The following is a 23615-nucleotide window of genomic DNA, read 5'->3' as shown; positions in this document are numbered from 1 at the left end:
AATTATTTTTGAACTTGAATTGTTACAAGTCAGCCTTCAAAATTTCCCACATGGACAATTTGTTTCATTGCTCACCCATGTCTCACAAGACCCTTAATCTTCTCTTTGAGAGGACCCACTCATTCAATCTGCTTAATTTCTGTAAAAAGCATGACTACAAAAATTGCATCACATACATTAGGATATTTTCAATACCTCAAGTTACCTCCATCATTTTCATTAGACCATTTTTCAAGGAATCAAAACTGGGCATTGTTATTACTCTTAAGAAAGTGTTACAGCAAGTTTTAATATGCAAAGGATACATAGCTTTTCATCATCTTGAAAGGTGAAGTAGAGTTTCACAAAAAAAGGGTGATCCAGACGGGACATTACATCTCTCTCTCGTGTCACATATGGTACCTTGTTTTCTTTTATGATGTGACGTTTTTCTAGAATTTTAACTTAATGAAAAAAAGAGAGAGTAAAAATGCAAGAGGTACAAGTAAATGAAGCCCATCTTGTTTTGGAGTTTTTTGGTTACATTTAATTAACATAAAACCATTAATTCTGTTCCTTCGGTGTTTTGTAACTGGACTACACCGATACTATATTTTCAAAAAAATTCATGTTAAAGGAGTCAATACTTACTGGCATATTCTCTAGAACTTGCCAATTCTCGAGCCAAGACAACCTGTTGTCAGAGGAAAGAAAACATATTGTAACTGGCCACTAAACACATGCACTAACATTCATCTTTCAGTAAGTATTTGGAACACAGCAAAATATTTAAGCATGTGTTCATATTATGCTGGCTAAGGCAAGACTTCTGCAGAAACTCAGTTCAGCTGACCAATGTTTGTTTTGCCAAAAGAGTTACACATCTAAGTGTAAATACTGATTTTTTTTCCAGAAGAATTCTGAAGATTGTAATGTAAGTCACAAATTTTCCTAAAGGGGGAAAAAAAAAGCAACAAGTACCCTGAGGAATACTTATAAAAATAATTGTCATAGTACTTTCCTTAATACAGATGGCAAAGACTGAAAGATAAATTTTATACAAATGAGCAAAAGTAAGAAGTGAGACAGAACTTTTCAACTCTTTACAGTTTGTTAAGAAAAAGATTTAAATAAAAGGAACAGAAAATTTCCAATTAGTAGAAGCAAGGGATGAAATTTCAGGCAAGCAGGTTTACATTTTTAAAGAGAAATACTTTTGGAGGAACACAAGGCACATTTTCAAGACAGAAATTTATAAAAGGTCATTTTAGAGACAATCTGAAGTCTTCTTGCATGAATGCAACCAATAACCTTGTAACAACAGATGAGTACCATTCTTTGTTTTTCTCATTTTACGTTTATATCCATTTCAACACCTTGCTAAAAATCTCAACTTCATGCTATTTTTTTCATGACTGCTCCAGGCTTGCTTCTAATCCCTCGCAAAATCAGTTATAACAGAGTACTCCAAAATATTACTACACACACCTGATGCTAAATGTTAGGTATTTAGGAAATCTAAATATGGCATTTTGTCAGATGAAAGAAGTGTATGCAGTTGCACTCTTTAGTACTAGAAAATTGACCTCAGTTCAGTAGTAACAGGCAGCCTTAACTTTCTTTAAAATTTCATCTCCTAAAACCACATTGACATTTACAGTATTTGATCAATGAAAATTTCTACTAGAAATGTTACAAACAACCAGTCTGTTAACATCTATGTCTCTGCACAAGGAATTTTTCAGATCCTTCTGTGTACACTAACACTAGATAAGATGTGCAGCTGAATGACAATGTTGTGAACTTTTCTAATTTTTGCAGCTAGGTTTCAATAACCACATCTACCATGAAAGCTTCTGAAAGCAGGTCAGTTTAAAAGGCAGTTATTAAATAAAACCCCACATATGCAGAGACCAAACTCAGATGGCAGAATGTATCAGCCGACACAGATGAAAATATATCTTGGCAAATTAAGCTAAGGACTGACTCTCCTCCAGTCCTGTACTGTATCCAACTTTTTACCACTGTATTTCACAGGTATTACCCACATACATTGATACTGAGCAGCTGTGTTCTAAGTACACTGAGCACTTACCTGATAGCAGGAGTACTTTGGTACCCTCAAGCTCCTTCTCACCCATCAGATCTGAGCATACCATGTATCTTAATTTCCTCCTAACTAATAATCCAGAAAACAACAGTAGATATGCACAGAAAACAAACAGAAAACCCCTCAGACGTACTAATACAATGCCTCTGTTATCAGGGGCCTGAATCTTATCCACCCTATGAGAAGAAGTAATATCAATATGGAATGTAAATTCTATACAAAGAAATTAGACATTAACTGGATAGCTTAAAAAAAAAAGCTATAAAAACTAACAGAAAAACAAAAGCATTCACAGAACATGTAAATGTGTAAGTTGTAAATTCAGACAACAGCAAGGTAAGAAATGTAGTTAAACATCCCAAATCAAAGGAAGGGGAGAGGAAGGCGAGACAGGTAGAGCAGAGAATCCTCAGAGGCTACAAAGCAGAAATAACTGTCAACATACCTGGCATACATCATGACCAAGCCCCACTCTAAATTTAAACAAATACTTTAGGCTGCTAGAGATTAAATCTGCATTTAAGAACTGGTTTTGGTCAGACAATCATACTTCCTTAGAGTTCCTGTTTTTAAGAAATGCCACATTTATAGGTGGAGACAAAACCAAGGTGGAATATATATGTACCCTACCCACCATATTGAAGGAGGTGAGCTATGCAACATGCTTCCTCAATCATGAGAATAACAATTTTTCCACCAATAAGAGATATTATTCTAAGAGAAGCCTGAAGCTGTCTACAAAGCAAGTAGATTCTCATTAATTTAAAAGTGCAGACCAAAAAATAGAAGACCATGTATTTGTGTGTTCATTTGTATCAGGCATGGGTCCAAGAAGTTGCAGCTGCAGAAGATCCCACAAAATTGGAGAGGGCTCTGAAGAAAAACCCTGAAGCCACACCATGTGTCTCTCTGTTGAATTTAAAATGCAGCCCTGGCATTAGGTAAGAGCTTGTGGTAGCTCTTAAAAGAAGTCCAAGAAAATGGAATATACTTGTTACGACCATGAAGAAAATACTTCTTTAATCTAAAGCTGTCACTGGATATATGGTAATTTGAGGGCGCCTATTTTTTGAGATAAACACCTTTTAGTTAGAATATCGATGAGGATCTTGGGGAGTACAGTCAGATCTCTGGGTCTACAACTGTGTTTATTATGAACAAGTCATACTTTTTAACAAGATGTTTTGATGACAACACAAAGATACATGCCCCACAGATCAAATGCTCTGAAGTTGATACTACAGAGGATTGTGCTGCCGTCCAGTGAGACAGGTAGCAGAGTGCTGGACAAAGTTAATTCAGAGTCTGGGCTAAGCCCTATGAATTTCTCCACCTACACAGAACATGGCATTAACTTTCAGAGACCAAAAGCAGAAATGAAAAGTGTACTACTGAAGCAAAGTGTCCTGGTATACCCAAACCACTTTTGGATGTTTTAGGGAAACCTGCAAATTGCACAAACTACGTGTAATTTGCGCAACTGCGTGAGCTCAAATTACTCTTGGCAAGTACTACAGGCCTGCATCCTAAACACTGCAGTAGGCTGTACTGGAAGAACCAGAAAACCCCAACCTGTTGTTAGAGACCTACAACCAAAAATTGTACACAACAAGTATCATATGAAATAGATACAGAAATGTTACTGTCTTACAACTGGGAAACTACCAAATCATCAAATGAAAGTATTAAATGCTTCATGAATTCATTAAGGTAACACTTAAGTAATTCATTTTTGTGCAATGCCGTGGATGTAAGAAACAAACCATTTAAGGCTACTGAACACAAACATACTGACTGTGACTCACTAAATCCTCAAGGACCAGGGGCTGAGTAACAACAACAGAGAAGTATCAGCGTTCTTTCTTTTGAAAGCATCTGGCAGTACCTCCTGCCATAGACAGGACATCACAGTTTTTACTACAAGCTCCTAGAACAGTTCCAATCCTTTATATCAAACTTTTTACATAACCTTTTCTGGCTATCACACTTACATTAGAAAGCATGTTGATTAAACATCCAGCCATCAAGTCGTTAGGATACAACAGGATTTCTGATCAATTTAAGAGGAACTTAAAAAAAATTGCTACCCATATTTAGGATGACACTTAATTTTAATAGTTAAGCTTAAATCCACTAAGTGCTATTCATTTACTCTTCAAGCTGTTCTCTCCATATTTCAATGTCATCAATCTTACACAACAAATTTTCAAGTTTATCTAAGATATCTGTCACTTCTGATAAAAAGTAAAGTTACCGTTGAAAAAGATCCTTCACCAAGAATTTTCCCAAATTTGAAATCATCAGGTCGTTTTTTTCGAGGCTGTGGAGGCTGCTGTCCTGTATGTTGCTGCAAGGAGTTTGAATCAGATCCTGATTCAGGTGCTGTACCCTCCATGTTAGATCCCTGTCTGCTGCCACAAGCGGAAATGACAGGTGGAGTGCTGGAATCTGCTTGGTTCCTCACCATTGAAGGGGACGAACAGGAGCATAAGACCACGCTTGACTGGATTGGAACAGCATCATACTGAAAAAAGAAAATTAAACTATTATTCTCATACCTGACATAATTACCATGCACAACTATATTTTATTTCCATACAAGGATCATAAAAATTCTTCTCTGAAAGGGTTATCATTAAAAATCTCTTTAGGAGGGAGTAAAATATTTATGTTGGAAATGGCAACAATTTGATAAATAAATCTTTTCAATTTCAATTTGATCAATAACTCTTTTTAGGTCATGCTGTCATACAGCCCGAGGTCAAAACATCTGAACACTTTAATTCAAGAATGCTTTTTTTGAACTCAAAAAATGCTCCTAACACCAAGTTATCAAATTTCATGGCATCTTCTCCTATGAATAACATGACCTTAAACTTCTAGTCATACAATAAACACCAGTATGTACCAGTAACACTAGTTCAGAGATACAAGTTACAATGAATTCTAAACGAACATGTGAAAACTTTAATGGAGACAAAGGACACATTCTTATTTTTTTACTCAGAATTTCAATTTCTCTGGTGATATTTCCTTTTAGTACACACTGAGAAAGGACATAACATAAAAAGGAAGATCAGGTGGAGGGTTTAATAATCAGCAACACCTAAAACTTTTTTTGAAGAATGCTCTGGTTCATGACCTTTTAAAACAAGGGAGATTGCACTACTTAAATTTTACATATGGCCACATAAAGACAATCCAACTGCAAAACAAAAAGAACAGATATAGATAGCCCAGAAAACAGCAAATACAAGACACACTCCTAAAACTGATTAATGTAATATACAAAGCAAATTGTCATTTGGTACCCTTTTATCAATTTTCCCTAAGTAAGATCAAGGAACCTTGTGAAGTTGCTTTCTGCCCCTTTTGGTAATACACCACAATTAGTCTGTCAGGGACTGCTTCTGATGTTTTACTTGAAACTGGCCAGAAAACACAAACAGATAGGAGAGCTCTGCTAAGCTACCACTGACCAAAAAAAAAAATAGTATGTAAACAGAGGAAATATTTAAGAAAGTTAACACCCATTTTTTAAATCTCCATATTCTAACATACATCCAGCAGAATTAAACTATGCCTTAATGAAAATCACCAAATCACCTAGTCTCAAAACAGATGTATTGTACAACCATGTCAGAGAGTCTATATCATACATCATGTTACCAAATTAAAAATTACTTCTCACAAAAAGAATTTTTTTTACCTCATGCATTTCAATTCAAAACCGTTTTCTGCATTTTTGTCAGAAACCACCTTGGAAGGGAATTGGACTGGCACTCACTCTTAAGGAACCTAGCTCCCAAATAAGCGATTCCTCATTTGGCTGTGCTCTGTGCAGTAGAGAAAAGCTGCCTTTATTTACTGCTAAACTGATACTATTATTACACACATACACATTAAAATTTATGTGCTGTAGGTCACAGTTCCTTTTATGCCTTATATACATATATTTTAGCTGACACCTTCTGCAGACTAACTATTGTCCCCAGAATTTTCATATTCCACATGAATCACCTCTCCTTCAGACAGCTACTCACACAGCAGCATGTCCAAAGATACACACTAGCTAGAATTAAAAACAGATTATACCTTTTCCCATCAAGATTGCAGCAAGACTGACACAAGCATGAGTGCACAGCAACTAAAGTGATGCCAGTATAAAAACCATCCCATTAAATGAAATACAGTAAACAAAACACACATACACAGACTAAATATCGGGATCTAAATTATGAACTGGCTCCAGTCACAAATGAGGTTTTACAGGTAAATAAAGCAGTAACATTGCGGGAGGGTCTGATTAGATTCTGCAGCTAGCAAGATCACCTAGAAAAAGCAAACAAGCAAGAAGAACATCCATCACAAAAGCATCAGAGCACTGAGAAAGGGAGAAAAAGGTGCTGGATGCAGTGTTTCATTACACAGCAGCTGAAACTAAGTCACAATGAACATCAAGTATAGAAAAATCCTGAGGGAAGAGACAGGAGTAATGGACTTCGTAGGAAAAGGTTATTTTCAGCCAGGGTATAACATCAATTAGTCCCCTGACTTTCTCAAAGGAAAGTCAAGATTAAGAACAAGGAGGACAGAGAAACATGCAATAGATTTAAAAGGATCAGTTACCTAAGAAATGAACTATGCAACTAGGTCTACACCTCAACGTTTATTGAAAAATGTAATTCCTACACTCGCCTTTTCACACTCCATATATTCTTCTTTAGTATTTTGTCCTGCATTATTTACCTTCTCAGTTTTATTTTAAAAGGCTCCAAAAACCATGTCTGCAGAAACCATATATGCCTCTACATATAGGTTTTCACATATGCCTAAAACAGAATACAGGCCAGCTTATCTAATGTAACCCTGTACCATACTCTTTTGTAAAAATCAGACTTTAGATCCTTCTTCTACCAGATGCAGACATTTTATTAGTGAGAAACAAAGTCACTAACTGAAATTTAAAATGTTCTAAACTGCATCTGCAATCTCAGAATCTTGAGGATTCTCTCCTTCTAGCAACTATTAACATTTCTCTGCTGGCAGCCAGTGAAAGCACAGATCCTCACATGGCAACAACAGACTGACCTATTGCATGTCATGTATCACCATAGACCATATTGATAACCACTTATCCAGTAATTCTGTCTCTTAAAAACTAGTCTCTAACACTACTTTTCCAAACCTTAAGGGATCTTTTCATTTACTTTCATATAGAAGTAGTTTCATTCTTAGTACAACATACTTGAATTTGAAAACCTTTCAAGGAAGAAAACACCAAATCTGCTGAATATATGTGGCATTACAGATCAACAGTCATTTCAACATCTCTATCGAGTAGTTTTCACTAAATAACTAGAAACAGTATTCCTTCTATTATACATGAAGTACTAATACTGTTCTTTTCCCCACCAGTCTGCAAACAGTAGAAATAAACTAAGTAAACTGGAATCAATGCCAAAAGCCCACTAGATAGGAAAAATGTGATCCTTTCTTCCCCGCCACCCAAAAGGACTCATACCTTTTCCCTCTGCAATTCAGCATTTTGACAACTGCACTATCACTACAACTATTGATGTATTTATATGCAAACACATACCACACTTCTCTAAAGCAACTACCACTACAACTGCCATCTCCACTAGCTTCTTCCCACCACAAAACCTGCAACACTATTTTCCTGAGACCATTCTATCAACACTGACAGCAGAAACTTCCAATATAATATCCTTTACTTCTGTATTAAGTGACATGATGCTGAACACTGAAGATGACTGAGAACATCTTTGCTATTGCTGAAATTCCAATAGCAAGATCTATTACAAAGAAAATCAGTATGAACAGGATCCTGACCTCTCAGGTGTCTGATAACACTGAGTCTGACTGCTGACTATTACAGAATCTCAAGCTGCATTAAGACATAGGGCAGACATGATCATAGAACCTTTTCCATCTAACTACTTATAAAGCTAATTTTTTTGGAAGCCGACCTTGGTAACAGAAAGTATTTTTTACACAAAGCAACCTGACCTTTAAACCACAACTGGTACATTTGTTTTCATTATAAATAATGCTAATGAGACTATAAGCTAGAAGATTGGCACAACCCAAGATTCTCCTAAAGGCAGTTTAAGTTAGACAGGTTTGGCCTGAGCTATTTTGTAAACTGTTTTGACCTTGTCATGTAAGCCAAAAGTTCTGAAAGTGAAATTTATTTTGTATTGCTTACAATTTAAACATTGACAACCTAGAGGTCTAAAGTGAAAAAAACTAAAAGCTAAGCAGTTATATTTAATATATTCTTTTCATGGCACGGTGGTGTTTCAGAGGGTTGACAAAGATGCACCAACTGCATGTGACACACATATCTGAAAAAGAGCATCTGAAGGCATAAAGGAATAATTAACAGATATTACACACAGCTTTTCCACTGGCCTCCTCACCCCTCATATCCCACAATTAAAATGTTAACCTTCTCTATGTTCTCCAATTGTGACAGTCTCCAGTTCAAAGGTTACTATGTAACACACCCTGAGAGCTCCAGCATATTCCAAAGAAAAAGCAACTGATCAGGTCAGATACTTAGATGGGTCTGAATATATGTCCTCAAACTATCATAGTACCTAAAATGAGACTTCAGGCAAAAGCAGTGTAGTTGAGGTACAAGAAACTGAAGATACAAACCCACTGATTCAGAGTAACAAAATCCAACTGAAGGCCTCACATTTCAGTGCAGAGAGCACAGTACAGTTTGCACCAATAAATACCAATCCCATATAGGAGCTGTTTGCAGGAAATGTAATGACTATTGTGGGACCCTTACTAATATTTAACACCAGTTTTCCTTTCATAAATTCTGTTGCTGCATGAAAGTGAAGCATCCTCAATGAAGAAAACCCAGAGCAATAACAGATAGTGTGCTTTTATAAACTGCAGTAAACATCAGTTCTCAGACCTTATATGCTCATGTCTATTTATGCTCTGTATGTCTGTCTAAAAATGGATTGCCAGACTTTCTGCTAAGTGACCAACAGCATCCTCTTTCTATTAACCAATTGTACATGTATCTGTATAGAGAGAAATATAGTGACTAATGAAAATCCATTGTGTGCCACTTTCTCTTTATATACACTTTGAATATGCTTAGAAGTTTGTCAGATAATCTCAAGAATTCAACAGTACATCTATCTGCCAAGATTATTATTGCCTTTAAGTAATTAAAATACTAGGCTAAAGAGAAAAAAACGTTCACTAGAAAAGGTCACTAGATGCTATCAGTCTGTCTTTTTACTGTAACATAAAATCAAGCATGTAATGAACAGGACAAAACTCACAGTAAGCCAAGTCTCAGAAGTACTTTGACTGCATCAGACATCTCGTTAACTGTTCACCCACTGAACAGGTTAACTTTGACACCAAAATATACACAGCCATATTAAAACATCACAGTAATTGGGAGGTATTTAAAGACATGTACTCTGCTCACACTTTCAGCTTGACAGAAGTTCAGCAGGACTTCTAAGAGCAAACACTACTCCAAAAAAAAAAAAAAAGACAGGACACACTTTCCTATACATTTATTTGAAGACAATAGCAATAGTAAGTCTAGTAAGTCAAACTGCAGCAAAGAAACCCCACTCTATGTATTAGTTATTTGTAGATATTTAAAAAGCATTGACCTCAAACATTAATCTTGTGATCTCATGTAGCTGTGGTTTGCACTTATGTTGCATAGAGCTGCATCAGCGCTCTTTCAAACCTCATCATCAAATGGCATGCAAAAGATTACTGTAGAGAACTTAAAATTTAGCACATAAGCCAACAAACTGTTTCTTTAACACCACGTTTTGAAGAAACTGATTTTCGCAGTCAGCAAAACAGTCTGAAGCCAAACAATTTGTCAAAATCTATACTTTGATCAAGGTTCATAAATGGTTACCTACTACTACATTTAAATGAACATATTAAAACCTCATAGTTCAATTATAAAAACTATTTTAACACAAATTCATTTTGCAAGAGAATCGTAAGTCATATCTATCTACGGTGAAGTTTTTTGATCTCAGAAGTTGCCACATGAAAAAACTGTTGTTTAAAGAGTATTTTTATGAATTAACCATGCAAATTTCAAAAGCATTAGGCTGCATAAAAGGAGTGGGTTTTTTTGTTCTTGTCCAGACAGACTGCTATACTAACTGATTAAAGAAGTCTAGGCTCTAACCCACCGAAGCAACTATGCTCACCTTCATGCCCAGTGTCATTTGAAATCTCTCTAATGCTGAAAGGTAAGCACTCATTGAAGTACTGCATAAAACTGTTTCCCCCAAAAATCTTCTTAACAAAATATCTTGACAGAAATAACCATAATTTTAAAAAAACTATAAAAGACCTTCAAAAACCATGTCCTGGTAATACATTTCAAGAACAAACACTGTACAAATTAATGGAAGGAGAAAGCTTGAAAGCTTCAAGGTTTCCCCTATTCAAACATACTATTTTACCAAAAATGGCTGGTACCTCTGCAGTAGTGGCAAACAGAAGTACTGTTTGTCTACCGCCATTTCTTGCTTTGAGCAAGAAAATCCACAACACAGTTCATCCCTAAGTGAGTAATGAGGATATCAGCTTCATATTATATTAGCAAAAATACAGCCAAGAGGTTCAATGCTTTGGAAGCACAGAGAACACCTCTACATTCTTAGATTGTTTTGGCCTTTAGGGAATAAAGGTATTTTATCCACAAGACCACTTTCACTTCCAGAGAAATTAATTTTTCACATACCAAGTAATGCTGATCCAAAATTTTAGTTTATGCAAATGCCCTTCTCTAAATTTGACAACGTTACATATAGTGGTATTTCTTGCCACTGACTTCCACTTCTAATTCAAAAATCAGGTAGGGATTAAAGCTAATGAAAGGATTTATAAGAACCTGCATATCAGCCAGTTACCCTCTAACCTCCTCTACTGCTAAGCAAAGCATTAAATTCCAATCATCTTCAGAGACACACTATTTAAGGCCTCCTTCCACTGCCTAGTACTTCAAAACAAATCAGAAACAGGAAACCACTCAAATCTCCAAGAACCTAAAGTCAGCCTACAGCCCAAACAGCTATCATGTAAACAAACCACTGAGAATTAATTTAACATAAACAGATCTAGGCTAGCTCACAAGAAAACAAAAGCCATCTGTGATCACAATAGTCTGGATCTTAGGATACACCACCAGCTATCTCACAAGGCACACTGATAATCAGGTGCTGCACGGCATAGATGGGGCTCAGGCTAGCAAACACAAAACGGCTTCCTATGCCAGGCTCCTTGCTAGCAACTATAGGAAGCAAAGAGAACAGCTTGGGGTGAAGAACAGAGAAGCAGACGCACCAAGGTGGCAGAATACAGATGGAACGTATGTACAAAGAACTATGGCACAGTCAAGAAATGTAAATTCCTGCACGATTACTAAAGAACCAAACACTGAATTTAGTATTTTTTCAGAAGAATGCACTAAGCAAGTTAATCTTTGCAATTTTTCACCATAAAGAATTATAAAATATTTGCAAGTGAAGTATTTACAGCTTGTCTTTTAAAGCAGAAATCAATTCTCAAGTTCAATATTTAACCACACAGCAAACCACTTATTTCCTACAGCAATTTTAATTTGAATTCATATGGCATGAAAAGTAAGATTCTAGACCAAACAGCTAGCTTTGTGTATTTTGTCTACAGTCCTTTCAGGTGCTTTAGATTGCAGTAAGTTTCTACAAGCTTACCTGAAAATAAGATGTCAGAAGGGGAAGTGGGGAAGTGCTTCTTCCACTTTTTTCCTTCTTTATTATATATACATAATCTAACCTGGCCACTTGCAAAGAAAGTTTATCCATTTGAAATACCAGAAACAATAATTCCTTGGCATCATACATATTCTTTGGAAAGCTCCATTATGAGGAACATGGAAAAGGATATTATCTTTCAAACATAGGGTTTTCTAAATTAAGGTCACTCACGTATTTTCTGAATGCCATAAATGTCCTAGTTCTACACCAATCTGTATAGCTTTTCTTGACAAATACATATAAAAAAATACAAGTTTTCTGTTAAAAAACAGGTATTACTAAAATATTTCACATACTCACAGACCAAATTTATTTTTATTACTTTGCCAACTAACTACATTTTTCAGTCTAACAAAGTGATTGTGCCCCTGGTTTCATGACTTCTGTACAAAAATTCCTTCAAGTACCTCAGTAGTCAGCATCCCTTTCCAAGATTTTCTGGCAATGCTGCCTTCTAACTGATCTGGTTTAGCAAAGTGCAATGAGTGTGAGCCTTCAGGGTATCTTACAACATCCAGCTACAGTAATCTACCTGTAGAGTTTCAAGAGCTAAATTAAATTTTACTTCTGGCACTGTAATAGATCAATAACCCAAAGAAAAATGTATTAAAAAAAAAAGCCTACCCACATAGTAGAATCATTGTTTAGAACATCCCTATTATACTCAGATTATCCTGCGGATCATGTTCTTTCCACTAACTCTAAGAACTTTTAATGTTCGAAATATGAATGCATATAAAACTGCTCCTCTTAAAACTTCTGATTTTTCCACCTTTAAGCATCCTTTCAACATCCCTGTTTTCTATTCCTGCAGCCTGCTTTGGTAAGGGATTTGATGCCTAAAACATCTACTGAAAACTTATCCCAGTTAAAAGCCCATATATGAGTGATAAAGACTAGTCATGGCTTTATTATGAAAAGAAGAGAACATTAAATACACAGGCTTGAAGGGTTTTTTTCCTACATATGTATCAGGAAATTTTATACCTACAAATAACTACAAACAGAACTCTTAACATAGTGTAATCTAATTCGTAACATAAATGCAAAACTTACACTATGTAAGCTCTGCGAGCCCAGTTCTTTGTAGTTCATATTAGTTCCACTGGGGGAATAAAAAGAAGCTATCAATTTTGTTCAGCCGGTCCATGACTACACTATAGGCTTTATCAGGTCAGGAACACTGGTAGAATCTAGTAACTGCTAGTGCAGCTGAACAGTCCAGTGAAGATGTTGCTACAAATGAAGATGTTAATTACCATACTTCCAGACTCCTCATTTTGAGAGGAAGGGCACTTCTTGGTTTGAGACCCAATATACTCACAATAAGATTAACAGCAAATAACTAAAACCAGACTGGAATCTGCAACTAAAGCTGCACTAAAATACTTTCCTTCTTAGAAGTACAACTCCCTCCTTATGTCACGTCTTCAGAAAATAAAGGAACATTTTAGGAATTGTCTGTGCATACAGAAATACAGAAAACTGTTTTGGCAGAAAATTGCTAGAATGTTCCTTTCAAAGCTGTGCTCTGTTCACACCTCCCCTCCCTAATCCCTCTTATGCATTTATAATTCAGTCATCATGGAACTCATTATATGTCATTAACTCCATCACATAAACATTAACAGTAACTTGCTCAGTCTCAGAAATACTGGATTTCCCATATTTGATATCCTCTGAATTACAAAAAGGTTAGGTGAATTGAGCCACCTGTATCTGGTACTGCCTGTCAGTACACTCACCTAACCAGGAAAATATTAAATAGAATGGAAGAGAAGGAATTAGAAAGAATTATCCTGACAAAATACCCTAATTTTTACCTAAATAGTCATCAGTTGCAGTCTTAATTTTTCCCCTCTCTACATGTTTTTCTTATGGGCAAGGACCTAAATTGTATATAGAAAAGGAACAGAAAGGCAAGTACTTTTGAGAAAAAAAAAAAAAGTGAAAAAAACAAGAGCAGAAACTCAAAGGGAAGCATACTCTGTGTTTAAGAGTCCAAGTAAACAGAAGTCATCTCTGATGCTAAGAAGAAGCTTTATAGAGCTGCATCAACTAGCAAGAAAGCAAAACTAATTCTTTTAATAATCAAAAATTGGTTTATCTCATAGTCCTTTAATGTAGCATTTATGTGCTCTATAGAGTTATTCACACGGGACTTCTCATCTTCAGTCAATAAATGATTTTGCGTAATACCCTGATGAAAAAAATCACTGAGCATGAAGAGGAGAGCACACTGAAACAGCATGCCAAGAATCAACAGTGCTGTGCTATTCTCCACAGAAAACCCTCCTTAGCCTATTCCAACTCATGAAAAGGTTTTAAGTGTTGCAGAATGAAGCTTGGCAACTTGCAATTGACAGAACACAAGACCCAAAAGCACAGCAGCATGCACATGAGGATAAGGAACATATCACTGCCAGGTAGTTTTGCCAACACGAGTGAAAGCTGATGATTATTTTCCTTTTCGTGAGGGAACGTCTACGCTAACTGAACCGTATAACTTACAATACAAAAGAAGATTTACCATTACCACCTCTGTATACCATCTACAACTCCATCTTCTAGATATCTCACTGCATACAAAGCGAGTTTACGCTGTCAGACTAAAGTAAACAACTCCATTTGAAACGGCGTCCTACCGTGACCCTTGCGATCTTCCTCACGCGTTTGTTCCTACTACAAAAGAAATCGATTACAGAGTGACAGGCAGCCCCTACAGAGCAACAACACCTGATCTCCCGTAGGGAAACGGCCCGGCATAGCCACGCCAACGCCCCGTACCGGAACCGAAAACGGAGGTCCGCGAGAGGCCGCGGTGCGGCCCCTTCACTATCGGCCTCACCTCCTCCCGCGAACGGGCCACGCTCGGGGAAGAACGGAACCTTCCCGCGAGACCCGCGGCGAACCAGGAGCGGGGGGCGGAAGGACCGCGAGCAGCAGCCACAAGAGAGGCCCCACGGGCGGCAGCGCCCGCTCACCCGCCCCGTTCCAGCGGGTGCAGGAGGCGGGGCCGTTCGCGAAAGCCCACCGCGACCCCACCGCCGCCAGAGCGCTGGGCACGGGCGGCCACCTCGCACAGGCCGGCCCTCACGCCCGGGCCTACTTATTTCCCCTAGCACCCTGAGGGCCGCGGCCCCAGGCAGACTCACCAAGGGGCTGCCGGTGCTGGCCATGGCCCGCGGGCCGCTCCCCGTGCCCAGACTCACCAGGGGGCTGCCGGTGCTGGCCATGGCCCACCGGGACCTCTCCCCACCCGTTCCGCGCCAGACGCTCGGCCCAACCTGAGCCAATGGGGCTCCCGCGTCCCCCGCCCCTGACGTCACCACAACAATCCCCCCACCGTAGGCGGGCTTTCCGCGCACTGCGCTCGCTCATTGGTGGCGGTAGCTGTTACTCACACTCGGGCCCGGCCAGAGCGTCCCCCGGCAGCCTCAGCGCCCGAGCCGAAGAGAGGATGCGCAGTTGTGGGATGACGCCCCCAGGAAGCTGCGTATGCTGAGGGCGGAAGAGGGAGGGGCGGCCGGGTCCGTGCTGCGGCGCCGTGCGAGCGGGGGACGGCGGCAGCGCGGCGGGCGGGACTGCCGCGCCCTCCGCGCAGCTCGGACCTCGGGTGCGTCTTAAATGCAGTTCCAGTGCGGGTATTCGCTCCTGAGAACCCGCCTCGTCTGCGTAACGCCCGCGGTGCCGTGCCCGTTCGGACAGGCTGTTTCCCTGCGGCCCGGTCGAGCCCGCGGTGCCCGTTAGCGGCTTTCTGTCAGCCGCCGGCCGCGGGGCCCGGGAGGGACGGGCCAGAGATGCGCGACGCTGCAGCGAACAAATTGAGTTTGTCAAGGAATTCCTAGAATTGTGAGGGATTACTCAAAAGGATGAGGCAGGAAAAGACCATCTAGTTTACTGAACATCAGAATCTACACAATACAGATATTTAGCTTCCAGTGGGGGTGGCGTGAAGGCCCTGGGTAATCGCCGTGTCCCAGGGCTGATCCACTTTTTTCAGAAAGATTTTTTTAAGAAGCCAGCCTAAATCAGCTTTCCTGTATGACAGTTTTCTCATCCTTCTAATAGGATGTGAGAGCTACAGGGTACCAGAATTTACATAATGAATTAATAGTTACTGCAAATAAATGCTATTTTAACATGTAATGACATACAGAATTGGAGAACGGCATCTAGTACTTATTTCATTCTTCATGTAACAAATGAGGATGCAGTTGAATAGGTATATCCAAGTCTAGGTGCCTTCAGGAAGATGTGAGGCAGTTGGAGAGAATCGAGGGAAGGAAACGCTGCCTGTGATGGGAGACGCGGAGGAACCGTCCGGGATTCGCCAGCAGGAGGCGGCCACGCGCCGAGGGGCATCGTGCTGGGCGGGGGACACTGCCCCGGGGATGGGGGGTACACTGCCCCGGGGATGGGGGTACACTGCCCCGGGGATGGGGGGGACACTGCCCCGGGGATGGGGGGGACACTGCCCCGGGGATGGGGGGGACACTGCCCCGGGGATGGGGGGACACTGCCCCGGGGATGCCTTGTCAAAACTAATCTGTGCTCTCACCAGAGAGACAAGGGAAGCACTCCAAAGAGTAAGGAATGAATGTATGTGACTGTGTATATAGATGTGTCAGCTAGTTCGGATGTATGTGTACACATCTCAGCATGCTTGCTAAAACTGTTGAGCCCATTAAATCTAAGAGATGCAACTAAGACTCCAGAAATCTGCTTGGTAGATTATTAATCACATATAGGATTTTCTGTGTCTGGGGCAGAAAGTAAACCTCCAGAGATTCAGCTCGCAAAGGCTGCACCTGCTGTGCAGATAGTCAAAGGACTCATGAATTCTGGAGAAATAATAGAAGCTCTGGAGAGGCAGTGGACCTGGCCTATACTGTGATTAAGTAAAGGTCATTTGTGCTGTTCTTATTTTTCACCTTTTTTTCCATTAAATCAGACCAGCCACTTAACCTTGAAATAAATTTTTGTTAAAGCAGTACATGAGGCTTAGTTATTGCAAAATAAAAAGTTACAGCCATACAAGATAATAAAGAACAAGGCCTACTGTTTGATTATCTTTAAACAGAGCAATAACAAATTCTGATCAAATCAGGAATCCCTTTAATTCATCAATATCATGTTAAGAAGCAGAATTACTTTCTAAAGCAAAAATGGTTTCTCATGATTTTGTGAAAAATCATGCATATTATTTACAAAATGATGGCATTTAAATCATGGTTGATCACCTTGAAAATACTGCTGCTTCCAAGAGGCACACAACTGTAATAGTTCTTCCTGAGGAAAACAGCAGGTCTGCTACTGGATCTTGCAGTCAGGAGGTTAATTTAGGGAATGCCTGTAGGGGTAGTATTTGCTAGACGGGACTAGTCACAATCTTCTTCTGAAGTACAGAAGTTGAGAATGTTTTAAAATGATACATGTTTGAAACTGTCTGCACAGTCACCATTTGTGCCGCTTGGGAGGACAGTGTTGGGAGGTGATAGGAGAGCACAAGGAACTTTGTAGGCAGTATTCCTCAGGTAAGGTCACTGATCTTTCTGATGTTTAACATGACTATTGTGATTAGAAAGCTTCAGTAGTTCAGCAGAAATCAAACCTCCTGTGATATCATTGTCACACAAAGTACAGTAGTCACTACCACTGAAAGACACATCTTTTATCCCTAAAGACTCTCGAAGCATAAGAAAGTCACCCTTTCCATGCTGTGAGTGAGAAGGATAATTCCTTCCAATACTAGGGCTCTCAAGGTTGTCTTTAATTATTTCAGAGATTTTTAGGCCAATGGTATCATCAGCATGGCTTGGTGCAAACAATAGTCCCGGCCACGTCTCTATCTCTTCTGCTTTTATGTACCTGCTGGGGACATACTGCTGGCTTGGACCTGAGGCAAATGCAAAGTTTTCTTCTGCAGTAGCCACATCTGTGCTTCCTGTAGGTTTCCATGGGATTTGGGAAATCAGTTCTTGGGTGTTTAGATCAGAAACGCTGTCTGCACTCACTTTGCTTGAGTTGCTGGCCTCTTCTCTTTCAAGTTGGCTACAAGCCTCATTCAGTCCAACCCAGTCCTAATGAAAGCATCAATAACTTGGGGTCATTTTGTATAGTTATTACAAAATAACTTTTCTTTCTTTATATGGCTTTGGCACAATAACCCAGATGTTTAGTGCAAATCTAATAGGCAAGGTTAAAATAATAGGGTAAAAACCCAGCAGCTAATTTCACAAAATTTTACAAGAATTTTTACACACTAGAATATAATGCAAGCTGCTGGTATTGCTTTGGTTTTGAAAAGGTGCACCTTTTGCATTCAGTCTGAGCTGGGAGCCACTGGAGGAATTCCACTTCTAAGGAGCAAGAGGCTGGACAGAAGCTCTGGTGGTTAGCTAGTATGTGGAAGCAGTAAACTGAGAAACTATAAACTTTCAGGAAGATCAGAACCATGTGTCAGTAACTCTGCTCAGGAGCTAGAATTATTAATCCCTGGAAAAAAAAGTCCTTCTGTCATGAATGGAGGTTCATAAGAAAGAAATGAAATTTATTTCTTACCTTAAAATTCCCGTTGTGCAAACTATAGAGTGGCTGAAAGAAAGCAGCTGGTGTGGGAATGTTAAAGCAGGCGAGACTTTTTGCCCTAAAGTGAGAAAACAACACTCAAAAAAACATTCATAGTTTTTCTGTGTTCTGTCTCCATGATACTGGTTAGATGAACCCCACCCCACTTATGTTAGTAAAATTGCACAAGAAGCCCACTCATCATAATTTCTGACTTCTCATGCAATTATTTTTCTGCCACCTGTGCATCCATTTCATGTTTCTAACCTGAAGCACAGTCTCATAAGTTTCTTTGGAATATTTCACAAACTTAATATACTGGTCTATTACTCATTATATACACTGAGCTATTTAAGCTTTTGTGTATCAGCTTACTTGATCTAAACCACTGTTTCTGAAAGTGTTTTAAAGAGTTGTAGTTTCATTACATTTAAACAGAGAAATTCTGCCAAACATCCTGGTCCCTTTATTGGAGTCTATCCTATAAAAATATTTTATCATGTGGACATAATGTATTCTGTTTCTCCAAGAATGATGTGTATATGGAGCATAATAATGTATGTCAAGGTAGAAAAGAAGGAGGTACTTATGCTCTGCCAGCATAAAAAATTGCAGAGGATTGTTGAACCAAGGTTCTAAAACCACTTTTTTTCTCAGTACAACTTGGTCTCAGATGAATCAGAGTCGGTTTATTTTGCCTATATTAGTTTTTACCTACTGACTCCTGCCAGGAATATCACATGTAGTTAGCATTGAAATCAGTTTAACCGCCTTTATGGGTTACTGTGTACTTGCACTTTTAATTTATCTACATGAAACTTCAAATATTTCCATGTGCTTAAATTTCTTTACCTTTAAGATACCATCATTCTTGGACTTCAGCCAAATTTGGGAGTCCCAAAGGTACTTTGGTCTCCTTAAGGACTGTATAGTGGGTCATTAACTATCATCAGCTGAGGAACATGTCACATTCCAAGATTGTCAGAAGACCTTTTGGAAATGACTGTGTGCAGCAGAAACAGGAAGGAAAAGGAATAAAACAGCTCTTGATTTACCCTTTTCAGGCCATAAAGATCAAGGGGAACTTATTGAAAATCACATACCTTGAGGAAAGCTTGCAGTTCCAGAATAAATAGAGTAGAGTGCCAAAACTCAGAGGAATGAATAAGTACTGTATAGTTTTGAGATTTAGAATCTTTTCAGAGACTTTTGGGACATCTAGGAAAAGAATCAGCACAAAAATTTATAATAAAAAGTCTGAAGTCAAGATAGAACCCCAAATAACCAAGGACTACAAATTAAACAGGCAGCTAAAGGTCTTAAGGAAAATAATATGGCTATGAATACTTGAAGAAAGCTTGCTCTGATTTGAAAAGCTTCATTTTTTTTTTTTTAACACGGACATTAAAAGAAATGAAATGAGATGAAAGCAACATTCTTGTACCTGCTCTTTGAAACACTGTAGTCTGGCTCCACTCACTCCATTGACTGTGGTATGAATTCTCATTTTCAGAAACTTTGCAGCGAACTCTTGCAGCGTAAGCAATGCCACTGCGGAGCTCTGTGGCTTCAATTTCTACTTGTGGCAGTGAACTTGGTAGTGTCTTGTTCATTGCAACCTGCCAAATATTACAATGCATTGCTGTTAATGAGATTGGGCAAAAGGATGGTCTTTTATATACTCTTTTTTTTGTTGTTTTTTCCCTTTTCTTTTCCATGTTTTCTTTTCTTAGATGAAAGAAGAGGGCCTGAATGATTATGCAGGGTTCGTAAGAAGAAGAGTTATTGAACTTTAATGTAAAATTTCTCAGCCTTAATATGGGAAACCAGAAAGGCCATCTTAAGTCAGCTGGTGGAGCTCAGTGGCAAGGCCATTGTACACAAAGAAAAAGGTAGGAATCACTGTATGCTTCATCTAGTTACCTCCCAGGACATGCTGTACTCCTTATACTGCAACTCATATTGGAGAATTTCAGCGAGGTACCAAGGCACATTCCATACATTCCACCATATCTGGCACTTGCTGGCAGTGGCATTGCTCTGGATGTTCAAAGGTGGATCAAGTTTTACTGGAAATAGAGGAGGTGGGGGTTTTTTACAGTGTTTGGGACACCACAAAAGAAAAATGCATGATATTAGGGTGACTGAAATGGAAGATAAAGCTGGGTCTAAAGAGGGATACTAACACTAGCAGTAGACCAAGTTAGCTTACAGCATCAGAACAGCTACAGATCTGACATAAATGCAATCCAGTAGTCCCTAGGGCTAATCTTGCAAGCAAAGAACCACTCTGAAAATCACATTCTGCCCTTACAACGTACCACAAATACGGACAGGTTTTGAGGATTTCTCCCTGGTACCAGGCCATGGGACCCTCAGATAAAACCCATGACTCCTCATTACATAATTTCTTAGAGAAAAATAAAACAACAAAATTAACAATAATTGAAGCAATCCAATTGCAAATTACCCATGGCACAAAAAACCATGATGCAGCTGCGAAGTATTGTTGGATGGTGCTCCAGAGCCAGCCCCTCTGAAGTCCAGGAAAAGTCAGGATGGAGAGACTCAGCGACTGCATCCTTACTGGTGCAGTTCACACAGTGCACTCTCTGGGGATGGACATTCTTGTTTGTTTTCATTGTTTTCCCTTGCTGTCCTTTGTTAGGCAGCATATCAGACCTATCCTGAAGCTGCTAGACAGAACCTCAGCTCACAGCTGTCCTGGTTCATACTTACTGTGCTTGCGGGGATTGTACTCTGGAAAGGTCATGTATGTCTGATTACATCCAAAGAAGTTTCCTTGGAGAGAGACTCTATAACCATCTGTTTCCAAGATCTGGCTGGCTAAATGAATTGTGCAGTGGTACTGATTCTGCATGTTCTCTGTGGCAGTCAGTTTGCAGCTGGCGTTGTGGCCCTTTGACCAGAGGCTAGAAGAATAAAAAGGCTGAAAGTTTCTTTAAGTGCTTTTCAGTTTATGCATATATGGCATAAACTGCACCACTCTGTGGAAGACCATGAACCTCATTAGTGCAGACAGGAAGCAAACCAGCAATCCAAGTGCTGGATGGATGGCAGGGCTGAATAGGAAGACACCTTTATAACCTTACTGCTTAGAGCACCAGATCTCACTGGAGTTGCACATAGCATCCAGTAGCTGTTCCCTGCTCCCTCTGAAAGTGAGAGAGTTGCTATCACTGCAGGAAAGCAGCTGGGTAGGGGGAAGGAGTGGATGGACAGTTGGTTACAAGTGCATAGCATAGAGGTAACAATAAGCTGTACATTAAGTCCTCTTTCACTAGAAACAAACCAGTACTGACGGCAAAATGTGTTAGAAGTTGCTTTTCTTTTTGTGGTTTAGCCATTCATTAGCAATTTTTTCACATTGCATGTGATCCCACAGGAAACTGGGATATCACAGCTTATCAGCTTGCCCATCTTTCCATAGATTTAAAATCCAGTATTAATAAGAGGCTGTTTTTTACTTAACCGTAGCAGAATATAAGGCATCTAATGTCAGAGTGGCTTACCCTCATATAATAGCTACTGGTGGTCAAGACAATGTTTCTACATAACCTAAACACATTAAACTCAAGTTATCCTATCAGTTAGCAAACTATTAATCTGATTTCTTTTTTAGAGGAAAAACTATTCAGACAATATTCTGTTATTCTAATAATCTATTAATCTCTTATTAAAGCTTATAACTGGACTTATATTTATATATTTACTAATATGCATTAAACCATTAGATGTTTAATTTCTATGCAAAAAAGGAAAGAAATTATTAGAAGTTGATTAGACAGCTTTACATATGATGGGCTCTGGAAGTTCCCGGGTCATGGGAACCCAGAGGCCAGGAAGGAAAGGTTCTCTGTTCTGAGAAGCCTGCCAGAATGGTTTGCTGAACAGATGGAGAGTCCACAGCTGACAGGAGATCATGTGCACATGACTGCTGTGGCCCCTGAGGCTGTGGGACCACAGTAGAGAGCAGCTTCTGAGGTCTGAGGTGGTGGGATGGCAGAGCTAGCTGCTCCACAGGTCTCCTGCTGTGGAGGGAGCAAAGCCCATAGCTGGGCTCCATCTCTGCTTCTCAGTGCTGGGGCTGTCCAAGCCAGAGCTGGGGCTGCCACAGACAGCTCTTGGTGTGCAGTTCTTACTTGGTGAAATGCAGGTGGAAAGGTCCATCACCCATGGGCTTCTCTGTTACCCACATGCAGCTCACAGTAGTCACGTAGTTATTCAGGCAGCTCAGGCTGCCAGACAGCTCTGCAGAGGAAGGAGACCAGAACTGGATTAATATATCACTGGATGATGCCTTGCTCAGCACACTAAATAAATGCATTACTTGCTAGTACTTCCTTTGCTGACACTGCATCAAGTGTTCCTCATCATGTTCTTATTCTGTTGTAACACACTTCACTGCATGACATGAGTGTAAGATCTTAGAGCAGGGACCTTGGGCAGTGGCTACACTTTTTCTGGTGCCCAGCTTGTCCTGTATGTGCTCAGTCCCCTAGGCCCGGCATTGTCAGCCAGCTGTACTGGCTCCTGGGACAGGGCAGTCACAAGATCTTGGATTGCATACTGAAGGGTCTGTGAATGAAAAATGAGCACAGGCATGTACCTGTCTTTGTACAGTGGTCATATTCCAGATCTCCTCTTACCTCTCCCTCTTCCTCCACCAAAGAGCAGTGCAGCAGCAATGCACAGCTGGAGCCCCAAATGCCACACAACTCCTCCCATTCCAGATAGTATCTAGAACAGAATAATCGTTAAGAGCAGTTTTGTTGGTATTTCTACCAGCAGGTTGAAGCGTTAGCTGCATTCTTCTGCCAGCCTGACAAAAGCTGATCCTGAATCTGTCAGAGAAGGCACCAACTCAGCTATATAATTTCTTCTATAGGAACTGTTCTTCTCATAGCAGTAAACAGTACTTTGCACTAAAGCACCAACTGCCTGAAAGGAAATCTACAATTCCTACAATTTTATCAAGGGTGGGAGAAGGTGTGGGTGTTCTATTTTTCTTTCTTCCTGCATTTTTGTCATCTGGTTTGTGACAATTGAAGAGCAGTAGAGAGCCACAGTAGATTGGAACCAATGTTCATGTTTCC

At 39.6% G+C, this 23615-nt stretch overlaps 2 protein-coding genes across 15 annotated transcripts in view; both read right to left on the bottom strand.

Moving 5' to 3' along the window:
- The window catches only part of LOC135281725 (3-phosphoinositide-dependent protein kinase 1), a 77719-nt gene extending 61601 nt beyond the window's left edge, over positions 1-16118 (bottom strand). For 3 of the 13 annotated variants that reach the window (XR_010348262.1, XM_064390847.1, XM_064390848.1), the window contains exons 1-4: positions 15084-15225; positions 4344-4613; positions 631-673; positions 306-443 (exon numbers count right to left, since the gene is read on the bottom strand). Coding sequence is in view for 12 of the 13 variants with exons in the window: in XM_064390847.1 (XP_064246917.1) it covers positions 306-443; positions 631-673; positions 4344-4613; positions 15084-15164 (532 nt within the window). In the remaining variant the exon portion in view is untranslated. Of the gene's footprint in view, positions 1-305; positions 444-630; positions 674-4343; positions 4614-14458; positions 14481-14664; positions 14764-15083; positions 15265-15332; positions 15437-16085 lie in introns of those variants that run through there. The other 10 variants (XM_064390840.1, XM_064390841.1, XM_064390844.1 and 7 more) reach the window with 9 other exon arrangements.
- Positions 16119-16891: 773 nt separating this feature from the next.
- The window catches only part of LOC135281187 (interleukin-9 receptor-like), a 14568-nt gene continuing 7844 nt past the window's right edge, over positions 16892-23615 (bottom strand). For both annotated transcript variants that reach the window (XM_064389827.1, XM_064389826.1), the window contains exons 2-9: positions 23169-23259; positions 22662-22770; positions 21238-21431; positions 20422-20567; positions 19943-20117; positions 19602-19716; positions 18493-18577; positions 16892-18011 (exon numbers count right to left, since the gene is read on the bottom strand). In XM_064389827.1, coding sequence (XP_064245897.1) covers positions 17472-18011; positions 18493-18577; positions 19602-19716; positions 19943-20117; positions 20422-20567; positions 21238-21431; positions 22662-22770; positions 23169-23247 — 1443 coding nt within the window. In that variant the 5' untranslated portion in view covers positions 23248-23259 and the 3' untranslated portion in view covers positions 16892-17471. The remainder of the gene's footprint in view (positions 18012-18492; positions 18578-19601; positions 19717-19942; positions 20118-20421; positions 20568-21237; positions 21432-22661; positions 22771-23168; positions 23260-23615) is intronic.

The sequence above is a fragment of the Passer domesticus genome, chromosome 15 (genome assembly GCF_036417665.1).
Source record: "Passer domesticus isolate bPasDom1 chromosome 15, bPasDom1.hap1, whole genome shotgun sequence".
In the NCBI taxonomy this organism is placed as follows: domain Eukaryota; kingdom Metazoa; phylum Chordata; class Aves; order Passeriformes; family Passeridae; genus Passer; species Passer domesticus.
The sequence above is the reverse complement of the archived record's forward strand: the minus strand, read 5'-3'. Positions and strand labels throughout refer to the sequence as shown.